We start from the raw sequence: 21,553 nt of genomic DNA on the forward strand, positions 1-21,553 counted from the left end.
GTATGAGAGAGTGAGGGAGTGGGTGATGCTGATATTTTAGATTGAAGTGGTCAAGGAAGGTCTCATAGAGATGTTACCTCAGAGAGATGAGGTAAGAATTGATCAATGAACTGAATGAAGTGAGGCAGCTCAGACATGTGGATATTTCAGACAGAAGTTAATATAGTTTAGATATTTGTCCCTGCCCAAATCTCATCCTGACATGTAATCCCCAATGTTAGAGGTGGGGCCTGGTTGGGAGGTATTTAGATCGTGGGGCCATGGTGAATGGGTGGGCAGATTTCTCATGAATGGCTTGGATCATCTCCTTGGTGATAAATAAGCTCTTGCTCTGGGTTCATACGAGATCAGGTTGTTTAAAAGTATATGACACCTCCCCACCCACTTTTTCTGTCCCTTGCTCCTGCTTTCACCATGTGACGTGCCTACTCCCCCTTCTCCTTCTCAACTTCCTGAGATCTCCCTAGAAGCCTCCCAACACTATGCTTTCTATAAAGCCTACAGAACCATGAGTCAATTAAACCTCTTTTCATTATGGATTAGCTAGCCTCAGGTATTTCTTTATAGCAGTGCAAGAACAGCCTAATACAAGAGTGTTCTAGACAAATGCAAGGGCTTAATTAAGAGTCACCAAGACTGGAGTTGAGTGTCAGGACTGAAGGGGAGAGAGTGAATAGTTGAGATGAGATAGTTTGAGGAAAAAAGCTTGTAGGGAGCTGTGAGCTTGAGTATGAATTTAAATTTTTATTCTAAGTGTGATGGGAAGCCATGAAGCATTGGAATTACGTGATTAGACCTACATTGAAGAGTCACTGGTGAGAATAGACTACTGAGGGACAAGAGGGGAAGCAAAGCAACCTGTTATAATCCTATTGTCATAATTTTCTAGGGCTTTACTATTTAGTGTGGTAGCCACAAGTCCCATGTGGCCATTTAAATTTACATTAATTAAAATTAAATAATTAAAAATTCAGTTCTTCTGTTGCACTGACCAGATTTCAAATTATATGTCTACAGACAGTCCTCGACTTACAAGGGTTCAACTTAATGATTTTTTTACTTTATGATGGTGCAAAAACAGTAGGCATTGAGTTGAAACAGTACTTGGAATTTTGAATTTTGATCTTTTCTTGGGATAGTGATATGCAGTAGGACACTCTCTCACAACGCCAATCAGTGGCAGAGAGCTACAGCTCCCAGTCAGCCACGCGATCACAAGGGTAAACAGCTGACACGGTACCCTACAGTGTACTGTATTCAACAAATTACCTGAGATATTTAACACTTTATTATAAAATAAGCTTTGTGTTTGATAATTTTGCCCTACATAAGCTAATATAAGTGTTCTGAGCACATTAGGCCAGGCTAAGCTATGGTGTTCAGAAGTTTAGGTATATGAATCAGGAGTAGAAATGAGTTTGATTCTAGAGAAAATAAATAGAAGAGTAAGCCCAGATAACTTCTCAAATCACAGATGAAACATTATAAATCTATGTGTATTCCAGTAATTACAACAATTTCCACTTAATGTTTGGAAATTGTCAAAAATTCTATTCAAATTGCTCCATTCTAAAAGTGATTTTGACATTACCAGTTTCCATTTTGAAATATTTTACACATTCCAGTTTTTAAAACATCTAATTTTTATATCTGAGCAGTGACATGAGATTTTATCCTGAATCTTTCCAAATATTGAGGCCTTTCATTTCTTAGGAGAAGTGGAAAAGGCGGTGGAGGGAGGGAAGAGTCCGGATTTCAACTCCTGTCACCATACCACGTTTCTATATTTCTGAATGTTTTCTCTAACATCTCTGATTATTACATCTGGCTCAAGGTAGAGCTTTTCTAAGAGTAGTATTATGGTAAGAGAGGTCATTTCTGCAGCTAAATTTCAGAAAATCAAATCCTGCAATAAGCAAGTTACTGTCTTTTCTTTTCTTTCTTTCTTTTTTTTCCCCCCCAATACTTGTCTCCATGATGAGGTCATGGAGAAAGTCCCAGTCTGGTGCTAGTTTGTTTGTTTGACTTGCTAATCTCCCTTTTTAACAAATGGAGACATGTCCCAAGCTTGGAGTATTGCTGCACAGGCAGGCCACACTCTTGTGGCTTGTATTCAATAACATTACTGTGTTCTCATGTATCATATTGGTAGTGACTTTTGTACTTACCTTCTATTTATGGAACATTTTACTGGTTTTCCATTTAAGAACATAATATTGATCTAAGATTTCCTTTTTAAATATATTCAAATGTAAAAAAGACATTTAAAAAATATTAAGTAAGGGCATTTGGGTATGGTAAGTTTATAAGGGGAGGAAATAAATCTTAAATAAATTTTATTATTATTAATTATTATTATTTTTGAGACAAGGTCTTGCTCTGTTGCCTGGGCTAGAGTGCAGTGGCGCAGGCCCGGTTCACTGCAGCCTTGACTTCCCCAGCTCAAGCAATCCTCCACCACAGCCGCCCAGGTAGCTGGGACCACAGGCACACACCACCATGGCCAGCTAATTTTTGTATTTTTTTTAGAGATGGGGTTTCATCATGTTGTCCAGGCTGGACTCCTGAGCTCAAGCAGTCTGTCCACCCTGGCCTCCCCAAAGTGCTGGGATTATAGGTGTAAGCCACTGCACCCACAGAAATTTTATTCTTAAGAGAAAATAGGTGACTTAGCAAGATGGTTCATTAATGCAGTACACATATGGGTTATTTGTAAAGGGGAATAGAGCAAAAACATTCTAGGACCTCTTTCTCCAAGTTTCATGACCTAGAACTATACTAGAACATCATGTCTAAATAGCCAACATTACTGATATAATGAAACATAAATACTACACTGCAATTAAATTTAATTTTCAAATTATATTACAAAATGTAGTTATTTATGTATAGTTTATGTTTTCCAGTTTAACAAAGGAAATGATATTTCTACCAAGTGCTCCTCCCTAACTCAGTGCATTACTCTCTCTTTCTAGTGGGTCTAATTTTGGGCTAGCTAGCTTTACCTCTGGGAATTATAGAAGTGATTTTAGAAATAAATGTCAAATAACGATTACTCCTGCTCTATTTCCCTCTAATTAGCCAAGTGTTTACAACTAATAGGCATAGCTAAAGATTTTTATATTTTTGTTTAGGTATCTGTTGTCGCAAGAAGACTCACTCTGCTATTTTTCTCTTGCAGCACCATCTATTTCTCCCTAAAACACAGATTTATGACTTAATTCTCTGTCATGTAGGACACCTATTACCTCCATTTGGATCTTGTGCTTCCAGTTTCTCACTTGTTTAATGAATTCTGTACGCTTAGAAGGTACACAAAGCCTGGGCTGGGGTACACATATGGGGATCACACTGCAGGCTGCAAATGTATACAAAAATCCTTTGTTGTGGGTGTGATCACTTTAACAATTAGTGGATAAAAATCTCTTGTATTCACAATAAGCAATTGCATATTTAAAAAGTTTTTATCTCCATTTAAAAATGCAGCCCTCATGTATTTAGACTTTACTGTATAAATTTTAATTAAGTTCAGTTCCACTCTCAAGTCCCTAGAATTTTGGCAAAATGCTCTCAAAGATAGCAGACTTTCTTATAAAGTTAACCAGCCTCCTTAGTGAAATATGTATCTGCAATTTCTTATCTGCAATTCAAAATCCAAAAATGTCTGAAAAAGCAAAAGTGTTTTTTACAACTCATTTGAATGCAAAACTGTCCTTGAGCTTTTTTGGTGGCAAAACCTGACTGAACTGCCATGAAGCTATTTACAGTTTTTATTTATCCCACTTAGTGTAAATATTCATAGGTTTACTGCAGAAATGTTGATGTGTTAGATTACTTGGTGTTGCCCCAGACCTTTGCTGGGGGTGTTTCAGAATATAGAGTATAAGCACTGCATTACTTTTTTAAAAATAACACAGCTGGTCCAGAATTTCTCATAAGTAGTTGGAAACCCATGTGTAAATAAGAATATGCATAAGAGATAAAGTAAGGCTAGATATTTTTCTTTTTTTTTATTCTTTTCCTTTTTTGTCAGTCATATTCTTCTTTGTCTCTTCCTTTTCCTTCTTCTCTCCTCCTCATTCTCCTTCCTAATAAAAGTCAGTAGCAATAACCCAATAAGCAATATCAAATGTGTCGTGTTCTGTCCTTAATACATTTTAAATGACCTCAATAAGATCTATAGTTCATTGTTTATAATAGAATCCATAACAGACAGAACCTTAAATAAACATTATTCTTTCCTAAACAACTTATCTGCTTTGTGTCTCCAAAAGGTCATTTGAGTTATCATTGCAACCGCATATATTTTCTTCCTTCTGAATCGCACACTGAGTAATTACCACACAAATTAGTAAAATTATGTTACATTTATCTTCAGACTAATAGCATATGGAGAATAAGACCATTGCCCTTATTTTGTGCTCTGTGAATCAGCATGAACATAGATTATAAATTTGACTTTTTAATATTTACTGTAACTTAGATTTTTCTGTTAATTTAATAAAGGCTAATTCTTAAAAAACATACTGTAGTTTTGAGAGAGATAATTACAAGAATACAAGCTTATGGAGAGTCTTTGGTAATAACTAATTACATAAAGCCCTTTTTAATGTAGGTTAACGAAGGTTAGTAAAACCTTACCTATTTGCTATGAATTTAGTTCATTTGTTTCTAATGATGGGACTCTAGGTCTCAAAATGAAAGAAAAAAAAAATGAACTTTATCACCAATAATGAAGGGTTTACTGTTTTACATGAAAAGAGATACACAGTGTATGGACCTTGTTTGGATCCTCATTTCAACAAATGTAATTTAAAAGCCAAACCTATTCTGAGATAATCAGGGTTCTCTAGAAGCGGTGGTTTTTGGGCAAAGCCACTTAGTCTCCTTTTCTTGTTAGTCTTCATCTCTCTGTCCTTGGATGTCTCTTCTATCTGTGTGTACTACTTTAGAGTCTCATGAAATTTCAGGGCGTTAAAATACAATCTGTATGTTGACTATTCTAAATGTTTATGCCCACTGCATATATTCAGTTATCTACTTAGCATCTTCACTTGAATGTCTAATCAGCATTGCAAACATAACAGAAAATCAAACTCTGAAACTTTCCCTCCAAGCCAACTCCTTTCACAGCCTTCCTGTCTTAGTTAATGGTAACTCCCTCCTGCCAATTTCTTAGGGCAAAGAGCATCAATATCAACAAAAACTTTTGGCCCTTCCTTCAAGATAATTTCCAGAGTCTGATCACTTCCCACCTGTCCCACCTACCAGTTTGGGAGCTCAATGTCCCAAATGTTTTTATGTTAAGAACCAGGGAAGCTGATGCTATAACTCAGTCAGAGGCTGAAAACCTCCCAGGGGTCTGTTGGTATAAGTCATGGAGTCTGAAGACGGGCAGGTGTGCAGTTCTGATGTCCAAGGCAGTGGAAGAAAAATTTGTTCCAGCTCTCAGAGAGAGACCAGTTCACCTTCTGTGTGTGTCCTATCCAGACCCCTGACTAATTGAATGGTGCCTGCCAATATTGAGGGAAGATTTTCTCTACCAACTCCCCACAGACTCATATACTAATCTCTGGAAACCCCCTCACAGACACACCCGAAATAATGCTTTACCAGGTTCTAGGTATTTCTTAATCCAATCAAGCTGACACCTAAAATTAAATCCACAAGTCTACTCCTTGTCAACTTGGCACTCATATGCATCTCCTCAAACCATAATTCATTTCCAAATAAAGACAATAACAAGGTAATAGTTTCACCTAACACGATGTAACTATCCTGTGATTGTGATTTTCAGAATTTTAGAATTTAGAGATTTTGATCTTTTGAAATTTCAGCATTTGGGATTATGACTTTCAGGATTGTGTCTTTTGGAATTATGATCCAAATTCTTTACTTGCTGCCCAGAATGTTCTTTCCTGTGTATATGCACATCTCACTCTCTCACCTCCTTTAGATCTTTGCTCAGATGACAGACTCTCATTGAGGCCTTCCTTGATCGTTTCATTTTAAATGTCTACTTTCTGACTTTCCTGCTATTCCCTAGGCCTCCTTCTTAGTTATTTCCCTCCATCACATGTATTAGCATATGATATTCTAGTTGTTGTACTTATTTATTTATTGTCTGTCTTCTCCATAGGACCAGTTATTTTTGTCTGGTTTATTCACTCTTAAATCCTCAGTGTTTAAAACAGTGCCTGGCTCATAGTAAATAATAAATATTTGTTAATTGATTAAATAAAAACCTAGCACCTATCAACACATAGCACATAATAGTTGTAATAAATATTTAAATAAATGAAGGAATTAATAATCTAATTGGTGGATCATCCCATTCTCTTCCAATTTATTTGACTCTCTTGTAGCTTTATTTTCTTTTTTATACTGCATAGACCCCGTAATCTTCCTCACAATAACTCCTGCTACAACTCTCAACTCTCTTGCTGCAGTATCCTCCAAGCAAATCTTTGACTTCTCTGTACTTATTTGTTGGTTGCTAAATGCAACCAAGAAAAAGCTGAGGATCTGATCTCTGGCTCAAGGGACAGCCAAAAAGAGAATACCCAGGGACCGGTGCTCTCATTATAAGATGATATATGATTCTATGGTACCTGAGCTCTGCAGCTCTAATAGTCCCTTTGCTTTGTTTAGTTTTCTAGTTTTGTAGACTTAAAATAGCCCTTTGTTGAACAGTTAGTTCAGTTGCTAAAATCAAGGATGAGCATGGTAAGGAAGTATTCAACCAGCTGACCTCTGAGTAATTAGGAAAGTCTGGCATTGACTGCTCCTCTTAGAATTAACATCACAGGAGTTATTGAAATTGAGGGTTAAAGCTTTATCCAAAAGCTGAGTGCAGTGGTGTGCCTATAGTTGCAACTACTTGGGAGGTTGAGGCGGGATTGCTTAAGGCCAAGAGTTTGAGGATGCAGTGTGCCATGATCATGCCTGTGAATAGCCACTGTACTCCAATCTGGTTAACATAATGAGAACCTGACTCTAAAAAGCAACAAAAAAGCTTTATCCAAAGATGCAATGGTTCTTTAACATTTTTGTGTATGGGACTTACCTGGGGAGCTACAGATTCCTGAATACACACTGAAAGCCATTCTTTGAGGATATATATAAGCAAATGGGCAGGTATATAAAGCATTTGAAATAGGTCATGAGGACTACCTCACTAAGCCAATGAATGAGGCCATTAGACAAGAAGTCCTCCACCTAACTTATTTCCATCTCTACACATGCTTCTTTCCCTTTGACTTCAGCAGATCAGATGAAGTGTCATTGGAAAGATAATCACTCTCTAATCTTTGTGACTTTACCTATTGCTTACCCACCTCCTCCTGTACCTTGAAACTTTCATGATCTGACTGGTATTTACCACTTAGCTTCATCTGTTGTCTTCTCTTCCCCTTCTCTAGATAATCTACAGAATTTGAATACCTCCTACTGTTTCTTGTCTCTCTCTTAATACAGGTTATTTCCTCTACCTGGAAGGCCTTAACTATACCCCCCTTATATCTTCTTTATCTACCTTCTTCCTGCTTATACCCTCCTCCCTCATCCCAACCTCAGAATCATTTCTAAAATCTTTCTTTCTGGTCTAATTAAATGCCCTTTTTGGAATCCCATGGCAGTTTGAACCATTATGACATTTAACACAATATAAATTGTAATCATTGATTTATCCTCACCTGCTAGATGTTTTTGGTTTTTGTTGTTGTTGTTGTTGTTTTTGTTTGTTTTTGTATATGTATATGTGTGTGTTTAATGTCTGGTACCACACCACACCTATTCAACTTTTAGTCCAAGACTCATGGTCCTGAAGTCTAAAGGCTTGTTGGTAGAATTCAGTCCTTGTGATTGTAGGATCTTTTCTTCCTGGTCATTGGCTGGGATACACTTTTGGCTCCTAGAAGCTACCCTTAGGTCTTTGCCATATGCCTCACTACATGGGGAGTTTACAACATGAAAGGAATATTGAGGGCAATCTCAGAATGCTGCTTAGCACACTGTTTTTTACAATGTAAAGGACAAATATGAATTTTTACTTGATCTTTTGTGTTTTATCCATATTTGTTTCCTTTGGTTGCTGTCCACTAGACATTTTAAGTCTATGTAATTTAGGAAGATCAGCAGTATCCTAAAGCAATGATCTTAACATAAGTCTGTGGGTAGCAAGGAAAGGTGATATAGAAAGACAATAGTCAACATCAAAATTCTACCATTGCATTGTTTTCTGTTGGTGCCTTCCAGTTGGTGAAGAGAAAGAGCAAATGTGAAATTAGAGATTTTCCCCCTAGTTTTACTTCTCTCCTAAGTTTAAATGATGCAGAGAGGGACTGAAGAATTCTAGAGTTTTTCTTCTTATTCTTTGAAGCTGTCCTTTGAAAGCAGGGAATAGGCATACATGATTTCTATTTAGATAAGTAGTTGACATGAACCAGAGGCCCAGAAAGGCAATTTAGACTTGTGTTTATTTTAATTTATCTTCTTTCACACGGAAAGCATAATGGAAAAGTTGACAAATACTAAACATTGCTCCAACTGCAACAAAAATATTTAGATACATGCTGTTTCTACCTTGTGGCAACATCCAATTAAAACTTCACTGAGCTTTATCCCCTTTTCTCCTTAAAATTCCAATTCTTTCTTAGTTTTTTCTAACATATAGGCAATAATTTTTTTTCTCTACTACCTGATCTATAACTACTCCTAATGGAAATAAATATTCATGTATTTTTTATTAGGGAGATGAACCCTTAATCTTTTACACCTCTAATAGTGCTTTTATTAGTGAGACTGCAAAGATAATTTGAACCCGTTGCATTGTTGGTGGGGATGTAAAATGGTACAGCTACTATGAAAAACAGTATTCTGGAATAAATTAAAAATAGAATTACCATATGATTTAGCAACTCCACTTTTGAGTATACAGTTGAACCTTAAGTTTTGGGTGAGTCAAAAGTTATATGTTGATTTTCAGCTGTGTAGAGGGTCGGTTCCCCTAATGCCTGCATTATTCAAGGGTGAACTGTATATCCAAAAGAATTCAAAGCAGGATCTCAAAGAGATATTTGCATACCCATGTTCATCACAGCATTATGTGTAATAGCCAAGAACTGGAAACAACACAAATGTTCTACACAGGTGAATGGATACAGAAAATGTGGTATATACATATACGGTAAAATATTTTGCAACCTTAAAAAAGAAGGAAATCCTGTCACATGCTACAACATGAATGAACCTTAAGGACATTATGTGCAGCAAAATAAGCTAGTCACAAAAAGACAAATACTAAATGATTCCACTCATATGAAATATCTAAAATAGTCAAAATCATAGAAACAGAAAGTACAAAGTTGGTTACCAAGGGCATTAAACACCATAAGTTGGTGTTTAATGGGTATAGAGTTTCAGTTTTACAAGGTAAAGTTCCAGAGGTCTGTTCAATTATGATGTGAATATATTTAACACTACTGAACTATACACTTAAAAATGGGTTAAAATAGTAAATTTAACATTACATATTTTTTACCACATTAAAAAAAAATGGGAAAGTTAACTTTTAGACAACAAATTTACCATTTATTATTATTTCTTAAAAAGTAAGTGTTACTTGAAGTTGTGCTTAGTTTCTTCTAACAATAAAAAAAAATCCAGGCAGCTTCATGGAACAAAGAAAAGGATTGCTATTTCACCTTTGGTTGGGTTTAGTTTTTGTTTTGTTTTGTTTTGTTTTTTCTTCTCTTTTTAACAGCTTTATTGAGGCATCTTTGACATATTTAACTGTACATATTTAAAGTGTATAATTGGTTAAGTTTTGCCATATGTATGCACCTATGAGATCATCATCAGAATCAAAATAATGGACATATTTATCACCTCCAAACGTTTTCACATTTCCTCATGCCACTTTTTAATCTTTCCCACATGCCTCTCCGTAGGGCAATACCATCTTTAGGCAACCACTGATCTGCTTTCTGGAACTGTAAATTAGTTTGCATTTTCCATAATTTTGTATAAATGTAATCATACAACATGTACACTTGTTTCTGTCTTGCTTTCTTCATTTAGCATAATTATTTTAGATTTATCCATGTTGTCACATGTACCAGTAATAATTTTTATTGCTGATTAGTATTCCATTGTGAGGATATACTAAGATTTTTTTTTAATCCATTCACCTGTTGATAGATATTTGCTTGTTTCCAGTTTTTAGCTGTTACAATTAAAACTGCTATGAACATTTGTGTACAGGTCTTTGTGTGGACATATGCTTTAATTTCTATTGGGTAAGCAGCTTGGCATGGAATGGCTAGGTCATATGTTAAGTGTGTATTTAACTTTTTAAGAAACTATATTAACAGTTTTCAAAGCATACCATTTTACATTCCCAATAGCAATGTATGAAAATTCCAGTTTCTCTACATCTTTGTCAACACTTAGTATGCTTTGTCAACACATTGTGGTTAATCTTTTTAATTTTAGATATCCTCATAGCTATGCAGCCATATCTCATTGTTTTATTTTTATTTTCCTAATGACTAATGATGTTGAGAATTGTTTCATGTGTTCATTTGCTAGCCATATATCTTCTCTGATGTCCATTCAAATCTAAAAATACTGGATTTTTTTTTTTTTTTATTATATATCCTGGATATAAGCCCTTTATCAGTTATGTGATTTGCAGTATTTTTCCTTAGTTTGTGATTCATTTTTTAACAGTTCTTTATTTTCAGATAGCAAAGATGTTTAATTTTGATGAATTCCAGTTTATCAATTTTGTTTTTCTATTCTGGGTCATGCATTTGTTTTCATATCTACAAAAACATTGGTTAACTGAAGTCACAATGATTTTCTCCTAACTTTTTAATGGCCTTCAAGACCTTATTGTGCACAGAAAAGCTTAGTGAAAATTATTTTTAAATGAACATTCTTATTACATTAAAAATTCTAAAACCTAGGTCTTAAGTTGTTTTGTTTTGTTTTTAATGGGGTTTTGCTCTGTTGCCCAGGCTGGCGTGGAGTGGTGTGATTATAGCTCATTGTAGTCTCCACCTCCCAGGCTCAAGCAATTCTCCCAACTCAACCTCTCAAGTAGCTGGGACTACAGGTATGCACCACCATGTTCAGCTAATTTTTTTAAAAAGTATTATATGTAGAGATGAGGTATTGCTGTATTGCCCAGGCGGCCTTGAACTCCTGGACTCAAGTGATCCTCCCACCTTGGCCTCCCAAAGTGCTGGGATTACAGGCGTAAGCCACTGCACCTGGCCATAGTTCTTAAGCTTTTAACATCAATTTAATTATATTTTCTATGTATACATGCAGAAAGTTTCAAGGGACCCTTTGAGTATATAATCCCATTTTCAAATCTACTCAATTAACATCCCATAAACACTTTCAACTGCATTAATACAATTAAAAGCCAATTTAAAAGTATGTCATGTATCTGACTGACAAAAAAACCTTCCCAAGTACGCAAATAAGTCTTCTAATGAATGAAAACTTATATAGTAAGACTTATGTATGGCAAGCCTTTAAGGGTCTCTTGTATGTTCCAGTGGCATTTTGTATGTTTTAAAATACAAGCCTCAACCATTTTCTCATTACAGTATTTAAATTGGAATCACCATGCTAAACTGTTGTTCTAACTCACCTATTTCTCTTAGCTAAGATACTATGTATGTACAGATTCTTTAAATTTAAAAAATACTAATATATGGGCTTGTGTCTCAAACTTTTCTCTACTTAATTCTGAATCTTCCTGAATGAAAAGATGCTTACAATTTTGGGGTTGCCTTCTCAACTCACTGTGGTTTCTTAATGACCAAAGATGTCCTTAGCCAGGATGCTGAGTGAATCCTTGCTCAAAACTAGTGGCATACACAGAGCTCTATTTTATAGCTGCTTTGTTCTTGAAACAGCATGTTTCTATAGCCCTATTTCTTTAGATTCAAGTTAAATATTCCTAATTAATCTGTCTCAGACAGGTTATTTTATCACTTGATTGGATTTAGTTAATCTGTTTACTATTCATTCTGTTCTCAATCACTTGTATGTGCTTCCTGTGAGTGCCACAATCCTTCAGGATTAAAATGACATCTGTTAGAATCTCTTTGTGGCTTTGTCTCTGTGAGCAGTTTTAAGGTCATGTCAGTAATACCTGTGTTAACCAAAAACATAATAATGATTCTGGTTATGTGATAGAAATAATTTTTCTTATTTGAAATTTTTTCCAAAAACTTTCTAGTTATCATGTAGCATATAACTTTCAAGAGAATAAAAGTAAATAATATGGCTATGTTTATCGTAAAATTTAGCCTTTGTCATAGGTTAATGTGATAATGCCTGTCATACATCTGTACTCCCAAGTTATCTAGTACTGTGTCTAAAGGAAACAATTGAAGCAACAGGCTTTAAAAAATTTTCGTAACTAATTCTGTCCTCATCTGTTGGTTGACTTCAAGCTTTTTTCCTCCAGTTTCTTTTTTCTTTTTTGCATTCCTCTTCAACTTCTGCATTTCCTTCATTCCCTTGTTATCTTTGGAGCTAATGATCTGAAGTGCTATTATAACGGTAAATAAACATATGTAAGAGAGAAAGATGGTGCTAGTAGGCAATTTATAAGCTGATAGCTTTGTTGTTTGTTTTCTAGAAAGCTGCTGTAATACTACATTAAATTCTGACCTTGGGTGATCAGAGTGAGGCAGTTTAAAAAAAAAGTCTTTAAGTTCTTGTTTAGCAAAGCTGTAAATTAAAAATATTAAATCTATTCTGATAGCTTGATGATAACTTTGAAAAACAAATGTTCCTGTCTATGTTTTGGAGTTCTAAGAAGTTCTAACCAGAAATGTTCATAAAGATCCTATATTGAATATACAAAAAAAAGTTTAAATAAAAATTAACAGGGTATTGTTATAATTTATACCCTATTCAATCAAACAACAGACATATAATTAGTAATGTTTGTAGCTAGAAAAATTAATTGCTGAAAAAATTTTATTGTGTGAGAAGTTACTTTTAACCTTTTCATTTTTTTATTTATAGGGAATAATTATATCTTAAAATCCAATTTATTTTTAAAGAGTAAGTAAAAACAGTATCTTAGGATTTAAAACCTAGTCTGTCTCTTGTGCTCTCTATATATACACATATATATGTGTGTGTGTGTATGTATATATAAAGCCAACATATTGGTTTTACAATGGGATACATAAGATATCATCATAAGCAAGTTATTTTGTTCTCCTTTTTTCCTTCCTTCGTTCCTTCCTCCCTTATTTCACCAGAGGAAGTTCTGCCTCTATATAAAAACTCAGGTCCATAATTCCTTCCTTGCCCTTTGGTAATACTAATGACTACAGTCACTTAAACTCCATAATTAAAAGTACCTAGTCTGTCCGGGCGCGGTGGCTCAAGCCTGTAATCCCAGCACTTTGGGAGGCCGAGACGGGCGGATCACAAGGTTAGGAGATCGAGACCATCCTGGCTAACCCGGTGAAACCCCGTCTCTACTAAAAAATACAAAAAACTAGCCGGGCGAGGTGACGGGCGCCTGTAGTCCCAGCTACTCGGGAGGCTGAGGCAGGAGAATGGCGTGAACCCGGGAGGCGGAGCTTGCAGTGAGCTGAGATCCGGCCACTGCACTCCCGCCTGGGCGGCAGAGCTAGACTCCGTCTCAAAAAAAAAAAAAAAAAAAGTACCTAGTCAGTATATTAACCAACATTTCAATGTCCATTCAGAGCTAAAACTTTTCCCTTCCCTAGCTAATATTATCTATAGATGGAAGACAGTGTGATTAGCTTCTCTTTTTGTTACTTTTCTCCTCACTCACTGGCAAGTTGCTATATCTCACCCCAACAGAATCTAAAGAAGAGAGAAAGCGAGGCAAACAGTTTTTGTTGTTATTTTTACCAGACTCCTGTTGTGAAATTGCTTTACTGTTTTTGAACTTCATATGTGTTTAAGGCTGGCCCTTTTTTCTTGTGTGTACTTTTGTGGGTTCTTCACAGTCTTTCACTGGAACTATACTACATGTGACACTACAGAAATTTTTCCCTCCAGCTAGCCAGTAACCCCTAACCCTTCTAGCCCTCAGCCTAGTTTTCTTTCAGGCCATTCCACAGTAGAAATAATTCTAATTTGAATCCTTCTTCTTTCTCTTTCTCCTCTTCTTTCCCTTCTCTTCTTTTCCCCTCCTTTCTCTGCTCCTCCTCCCTTCTTCCTTTTTCTTGGTGCTGGTCTGGGTACTTCCAACCAGAGTTCTGGGTGGAACTCTGGGTAGAATTTTTTAAACAGCTTTTCGAGATATACTTCACATACAATAAAACTTACCCTTTAAAAAAATTATTTTTAGTTTTTTAGAAACAGTCTCACTCTGTCAACCAGGCTGGAGTACAGAAGCATGATCATAGCTAACTGTAACCTCAGACTCCTGGGTTCAAGTGAGCCTCCCTTTTCAGCCTCCTAATAGCTAGGACTACAACAGGCACCACTATGCCCGGCTAATTTTATATTTTGTAGAGATGTGGGTCTCCCTGTGTTGTCCAGGCTGGTTTTGAACTTCTGGCCTGAAGCAGTCCTCCTGCCTTAGCCTCCCAAATTGCTGGGATTACAGACGTAAGCCACTATGCTCAGCCTTCACCCTTATAAAGTGTATCTTTAGTGATTTTTAGAATTTTTGTGCAACCACTGCCACTATCTAAATTTTAGGACATTTTAATCCTCTGGGTAGGATTTCGTATGGGTCCAGACTGGCCCTCTGTGTGGCCGTGCTTCCTTGCCACTCTCTTATCCTGAGCAGTGGAAGTATAGCTGGCTCCTGATACAGTACGCCTGCTCACTCTTGTGTGCCCTCGCCTGTCTACCTCTTGTTGCTGCCTCAGAGTGATAGACAACACCTTTAGATTCCTAAAGTGTGTATTAGGCACTGTCTGCTGTGCCCTCCACTAACTCCGGGGAACATGTATCAAGGACTCCCAGGGGTCCCATTGAAGCTTCTTTCACTGGCTTGAGGTGAAAGGAAGGCACCTTTCCACATCCCTCCCACTTTGGAGGAGACATGAAAATCAGCACACAACTCTCTTCAAAGAAATTCTTGTGCAATCTTTGCTCTGCTCTTTATACCCTGAGTATAGGCTTTAGAGCTATCTAACCAGTTCTCAGACATATTACTTTGGAAATTTGCTACAAGGTAGTCCTTCTTACAAGTCATGTTGGTATCTGATTGCTAATAGTATCTGATCCCTCTGTTGAAACTTCCAGTTTATTAATACTTTTCATGTAGAAGATAACTCACATATCTTTAGAAAGGAATGAAGCTTCTACTTTTTTCTCTTGAATAAATATGCTATTATATCATAAAGTCAATGAGAACCTAGAGACTTTGGCGTGGGCAGGGTATCTAAATAAATAATCGCACTTCTTGTACAACCTAAGTAAAAGCGCTTTTGGCTTTTTTAAAGTAGTATCTTATATTTTCCTTTTAACTATCACATTGTGTATATAAGTAGACACCCTGGAGGCAGACTTTAAGCATAAAATGTTTTAGTAAACATTTAAAAAGGAAAGTGAAAGGACAAGACTGGCCTCATTTATAGTTGGAATTGCTTTTTTCAGTCAGGATTAAGTATCATAAATCTAAATTAAAAGAAAATAGTAGCTTGTCTTGTTAGTTGAGTAAACAAAGTCAACTTTTATCTAAAACAGATGTTTTTATAGGTTAACTTTTAAACTCCTTATTTGGCTTCTTTTCCAAATCTGCTTCTCCCTTACAATAGAAATATACTATATACGTTATGCGTAAATTGGTTTTGTCTGGGTAGAAATCTTACGAATCACTCTAAAGAACAATTTTCAAGTTGTGTCAATTTAGGAAAATTTATATAAAAGGATTTTAACTAGTTACATTTTCCTCTTTTAACGTAAAAATAGGTTTATTAAGCTCCATAGAAAATCTTAAGTTTTATCAGTATATCATCTACTTAATTGAACGCCATTGGAAAAATTGACCTGACAAAAATTTCAGGACAGACACTTTTCTGATCTTTTATTAATTCACCGTCTGTAGAATCATATATCAAAGCATGTTCACAAGCATAACCACTTCCCTTGTCATAGCCACCCAAAATGACATTTTTATTGTTACTATCATTCCTGTGTTACAATAGGGAAACAGAGGTTTAACGGAAAAGTGACTTTCCCAGGGAAAATGGTGAGTTGCCAACAAAACTGGGTCTGGAAATACTTAATTGCATTTAGTGCAAGATACACAGTTACAGTATATATAGGAGATAATAGAAATCAACTAAAGAATGGAAGAAATGTGTTCCATCTTATTCCCAACTTCCCCTACCATGGCTATAGGTTCTCCTCTCTATTTCTCTCTACTTTTATATCTGGGATGGATAGGATGAAACCTGGAACAGAAATCTGAAAGGCCTTCATTCAGTTCAGTCTGACTGCTTTGGTTTATGATCTGTATTTTTGTGCCTCCTAGTACCCTGGGGTCTCTGCCTTTTTCCATGAAATAGTCACCACCCCCATTCTCCAGTTCTGTCTCTGAAGTTGACCGTGTTGGGCTTGGGCAAGTGGTTGTTTGAGGATTTTTCCCTCCAATTCCTTTACCTTCTATGAGTTTAAGGTAACATTTAGATTGATAGCCATATTGAGAAATTAGGCAGACAGGGGGCTTATAGTCTGTCATCACTGATGTAGAGCTTTCACTACTGCAAGTACAGTTAAGTTGCTGATGCATCAACTATCTGTTACCTTTGTTTCCCAGGTAATATGCACGTGTCACTAGCTGAGGCCCTGGAGGTTCGGGGTGGACCACTTCAGGAGGAAGAAATATGGGCTGTATTAAATCAAAGTGCCGAAAGTCTCCAAGAATTATTCAGAAAAGGTAAGCTGCTGCTGCTGCTGCTGCTGCTGTTGTTGTTGTTGTTTCAGTATTCGGTAGCTAAAATACAGATACAGGGTCAGAGATTAGATTTTTGTTTCATTATTCCTGTGCCTTTGGCAGAGTATGAAAGGAATACTTTCCTTACCTCTTTTAGGGCTGAAAAAGCTCAGCTATTATCTATATTTGTTAGAATATCTTCTATGTGCCCAACATTGCACCAGGCAGCAAAAGTGTAATGGTGATTGCAACCAAAACAGTTCCTCTCAGTTTAGAGCTCACAGTTCAATGTGGAAAATAGCTATTAATAAAATATTTGGACCAGGCATGGTGGCTCACACCTGTAGTCCCAGCACTTTGGGAGGCTGAGGTTGGGGGGTCACTTGAGGTCAGGGGTTTGAGACCAGCCTGGCCAACATGGTAAAACCCCATCTCTACTGAAATTACAAAATTCAGCCGGTGTAGTGGTGGGCGCCTGTAATACCAGCTACTCAGGAGGCTGAAGCAGGAGAATCACTTGAATCCAGGAGGCAGAGGTTGCAGTGAGCCCAGATTATACCACTGCACTCCAGCCTGGGTGACAGAATGAGACTCCATCTCAAAAAATAAATAAATAAATAAATAAAAATTATATACACACACACACACACACACACACACACACACATTTGTACTGTATAAACAAATGTAAAAATGCCGCCATGACAAGGGCTAAAAGGGAGGGATTCAGTGACTCTCTGAGAAGTCATAATAGGAGGATTTGACTTGGTCATGGGGCAGAAAAGGAAGGCTCTCCTACACAAGTCATTCCTGTGCTAAGACCCAAAAGAAAAGTTAACCAGGTGAGAGGGAGGGGGAAAAGATCTGGTAGAGAGAATAATATAGGCATCCCTGTTACTCTAAATTGGAATAACATAGGGTCAACAAGTATTTTGGTGTTTCCCTGTAGAGGGGATCTCTTGGTCCAGATGGTTGTGTGGCATTGTGGAGTTAGAAAAGTTAGAGTCATCCTTTGGTTGTCCAGAAATATTTGATATCATGCCAGAAGTTGCACATGAAGATGGTGTTTGCCATTCACAGCACGTGACCAAAACTTATTTAGAATAGTAGGTGAAAAAACCAAGCTTCATCTAAAGAATCAGTCTCTAAAATTGATTTGAATGCATATATCAGGCACAAAAAAGCCTGACAGAAATAAGTAAGGATTGAGGGTAGTGATAGTTCTGAAAGCGTGGTACCAGCAACATTAGCATCTTTTGAAAACTTGTTAGAAATGCAACAATAAAACATACATTAGAGACCTACTGAATAAGGAACTCTGGGGGTACAGCCCAGCAATTTGTGTTTTAACAAGCCCTCAAGGACATTCCGATGCATGCTAAAGTTTGAGAACCATTTATAGGATAGAGTTGCTAAAGACCAGGAGCCATGGGAACCTTTTGGAAAGATGTAGGGATAATTACTGATTGAGTACAGGAAAGTATAGAGACAGGGGAAGAGTGTTTGGGGACAGGTAGTAAAGCTTTGTTGTTTTTGTTGTTGTTTTTTAATTCAGAGACAGGATTGTGAAGAAACAGTGTTAGGGCCCATGCATTGGTGCTATAACCTTTATGTCTGATGATCTTTAATTAAAGTTAGTATTAATTTAAAGAACATTTATTCATTTGATCTAATATCACAACCAAAAATCTGGCTATTTTAAATAAACATTATTGCTTTGTTTGCTTTACTTTATTTTCCAGAAAATTTTCAGAAAATTGGAAAGTATAGACACTCCAGAGTATTCAGAATGTAGCTGTGCTCCAAAGGTGTTATTGAAGGAAAGATATGTTGATGGCATTATTTAGTCAATTAATAATTGTCAATTAATATTTAAGAAATACTTTCTACTTGTGAGGTATTGTGTGGAAGATCTGAATAAGTAGGTGTCACTTTTGCCCTTAAGGAATTTATTCAGATAAAAGACACAACTGCAAATTTACCACTTCAAAACAATGTGCCAAATGAGTGACATAGACAATAAGTACTACAGATATTCAGAGGAGGAAGAGAGAATACCTCTTTTTTTTATACTAATGGCAGGATTATTGCCCAGGCCATGACTCATAGAATATAAAGCATCTTGCATACTGTAAGTACCTAAGGGTTTTTCCTTGTTTTCACATTTCATAATGTTAATAGAGATCAAATGAATATAAAGGTGTTGTCATTGAGAGGCAATTATTGCATAACATATTGGCACATTATAATTAAAAGACTTACCAGATGTATTATAAAATTAATTATGAGGTAGCTGTGTCTTAAATGCTGTGCAATAGGAGCTGGTTAGCATAAGGCCTCCAGTCTAATTCACAGAGTATTATCAGTAATACAGAGAGATTGAATTTGGTTTCTTTGGCAGTTTGAAGATTACCAATTGTCATGATTGCCAATTGGAAATTTCTATGTATTTGGAGGAAACAAATTCTTATTTGATTTAATTTATCAGAAATTTATCAGTTTTCATTCTTTGTATTTGATTACACAGTATCTTTTCATATATTTGATCACACAATATCTTTTTGTCACAAGTTCTTCTCCTGACTCTTGTAACGAATTGAAGTAAAATAATTATTAGTTTTTTTATTTTATGAATGAATGGTGGTTGTCTTAGTTCTCTCGTAGAGTCCTTATGCGTAACACTGGGAGTGGTGGGGGAAAAAAAGCGGGTAAAATATAATGGTGTCCAAGAAGTTTATTTGTTTTTTAAAAATGCTTTCTTGTCAATGACTTTTCCCCCGTATCATCTTGAACTTGCACGTTGCTCCCATTTCTTTTTCAGAATATGAGTGCAAGCATGCTATTGACATTCCTATAAGAGGGAGCTGGAAATAAGCATTTCTATTGGGGTATTATTGAACAAAGGTCAAGAAAATTGTCTGTTTCTTCATATTTTTGAGCCTCCCAGCAATTGAAGGCTTTCCATTTTTAAAAGCAAAATTGCTATGGTTATTATTCATAGGATAATGATATCTAAGCATGGCCTTGTTGAAAGACACCATCTTTAAATGAACCGCTCTTCAGAGGAGGGAAAATGTAAAATTTTTGATATTCATGCACTGCTAAACATGTAGATGAAGGTGATGATGAAAACTGGTTCTTCTTTTGGTGTAAGTTTCTTAGTTTTGTTGCCTTGTGGTTACTAAAACATGCATTCTGTATGACTACCCTGAGAAATCATAAGATAGTATTTTTTGAGATTTTCTTGTGATCTTACACATGATCGATCTTTGTAAATATTCTGTGGTTTGAAAAGAATCGTACTGTCTATTCCTAGGCTATAGCCTAAGCTCGTTAATGTTTGTGCTTACACTTTTTTTAAACTTTATTAGTCTGTATTCTTCATCTGTCAAATTCCTAGGGATAGTCAAAACTTCCCACTATGATTGTTTTTGTCTGTCTTCTTCTGTAGTTACTTATTTTCATGCAATTTTGTGTGATACATGTGATGGCTAATAACTAATATAAATGGACAAGATATTTTATTAATATAAAGTTTTTTTCTTTCTACAAGTCATTGCAATAAATTCTGTTATCTGCTCTTAATATTGCCACCTTTGCGTCATTTTTGTTGACATTTACCCACCTTTCCTATCTCTAGTATCGCTTTCCTCCTTCCTTTATTTTCACATCCTCTGTGCTGTAATTTAGATACTTTTTGTGAATAGTAGATAGCTAGATTTTATTTTTACCTAGCTGAGGAGTTGCTGTTCTTTAATTAGGAAGTTAATTGTAGTTATTGAAATAAAAGTTCTGGGAAACTTTTACTAAGAATCTTCCTGTGTTATGATTTCTCAGTTGTATGCCTTTCAGTTTATCTTCTCTTTTCTTTTCTTTTTTTTTTTTTTTTGAGATGAAGTCTCACTCCGTCACCCAGGCTGGAGTGTAGTAGTGCAATCTCAGCTCACTGCAACCTCCACCTCCCGGGCTCAAGTGATTTTTGTGTCTCAGCCTCCTGAGTAGCTGAGATTACAGGCATGTGCCACCATACCCAGCTAATTTTAGTAGAGACGGGGTTTCACCATGTTGACCAGACTGGTCTTGAACTCCTGACCTCAGGTGATCCACCTGCCTCAACCTCTTCAAGTGCTGGGATTACAAACGGGAGCCACCGCGCCTGGCCCACTTCATCTTTTTAACCGATTGAGAATCCTAGCTTATGTCAGAAAAACATATATACATTTAAGATTTTAACTTTTATATCATGGATGAATTCATGTAGGAGCTCAGTGTTCCTACATAATTAAAAAAATGCTATTCTCTTGCTTTTTATGAATAATCTTTAGAAGTGAGGTTATTGCTACCTTGGAAAACTTAGCTTACACCTGTAGTAATTGTCCAAAACAGTATTTTGTTGTTGTTGTTGTTGTTATGGAACTGTTGCTTTCTGCAGAAAACAGCTCTTTCGAATCTTGAGGTTTTAAGGTGTTAGATTGATTGATTAGTCAGAGGAAGAGACTGAATTTCCCTCACTCAGGCAAGGATATAAATCCCTTTATAAGTAATCACTTCTGATTCCGTATTTAATAAATAAAAGAATAATTAATGAAATGAGTAATTTCAATAAACAGTTAAAAAGATAATAGAATAGGCTGGGCGCGGTGG

At 36.2% G+C, this 21,553-nt stretch overlaps 1 protein-coding gene across 1 annotated transcript in view; it reads left to right on the forward strand.

Moving 5' to 3' along the window:
- Positions 1-21,553, forward strand: part of LOC105554736 (tyrosine-protein phosphatase non-receptor type 13-like) — a 103,143-nt gene that overhangs the window by 22,779 nt on the left and 58,811 nt on the right. The window contains exon 2 of the mRNA XM_012001308.1: positions 16,793-16,912. Coding sequence (XP_011856698.1) covers positions 16,798-16,912 — 115 coding nt within the window. The 5' untranslated portion in view covers positions 16,793-16,797. The remainder of the gene's footprint in view (positions 1-16,792; positions 16,913-21,553) is intronic.

This window comes from Mandrillus leucophaeus, unplaced genomic scaffold, assembly GCF_000951045.1.
Source record: "Mandrillus leucophaeus isolate KB7577 unplaced genomic scaffold, Mleu.le_1.0 Scaffold658, whole genome shotgun sequence".
Taxonomy (NCBI): Eukaryota; Metazoa; Chordata; class Mammalia; order Primates; family Cercopithecidae; genus Mandrillus; species Mandrillus leucophaeus.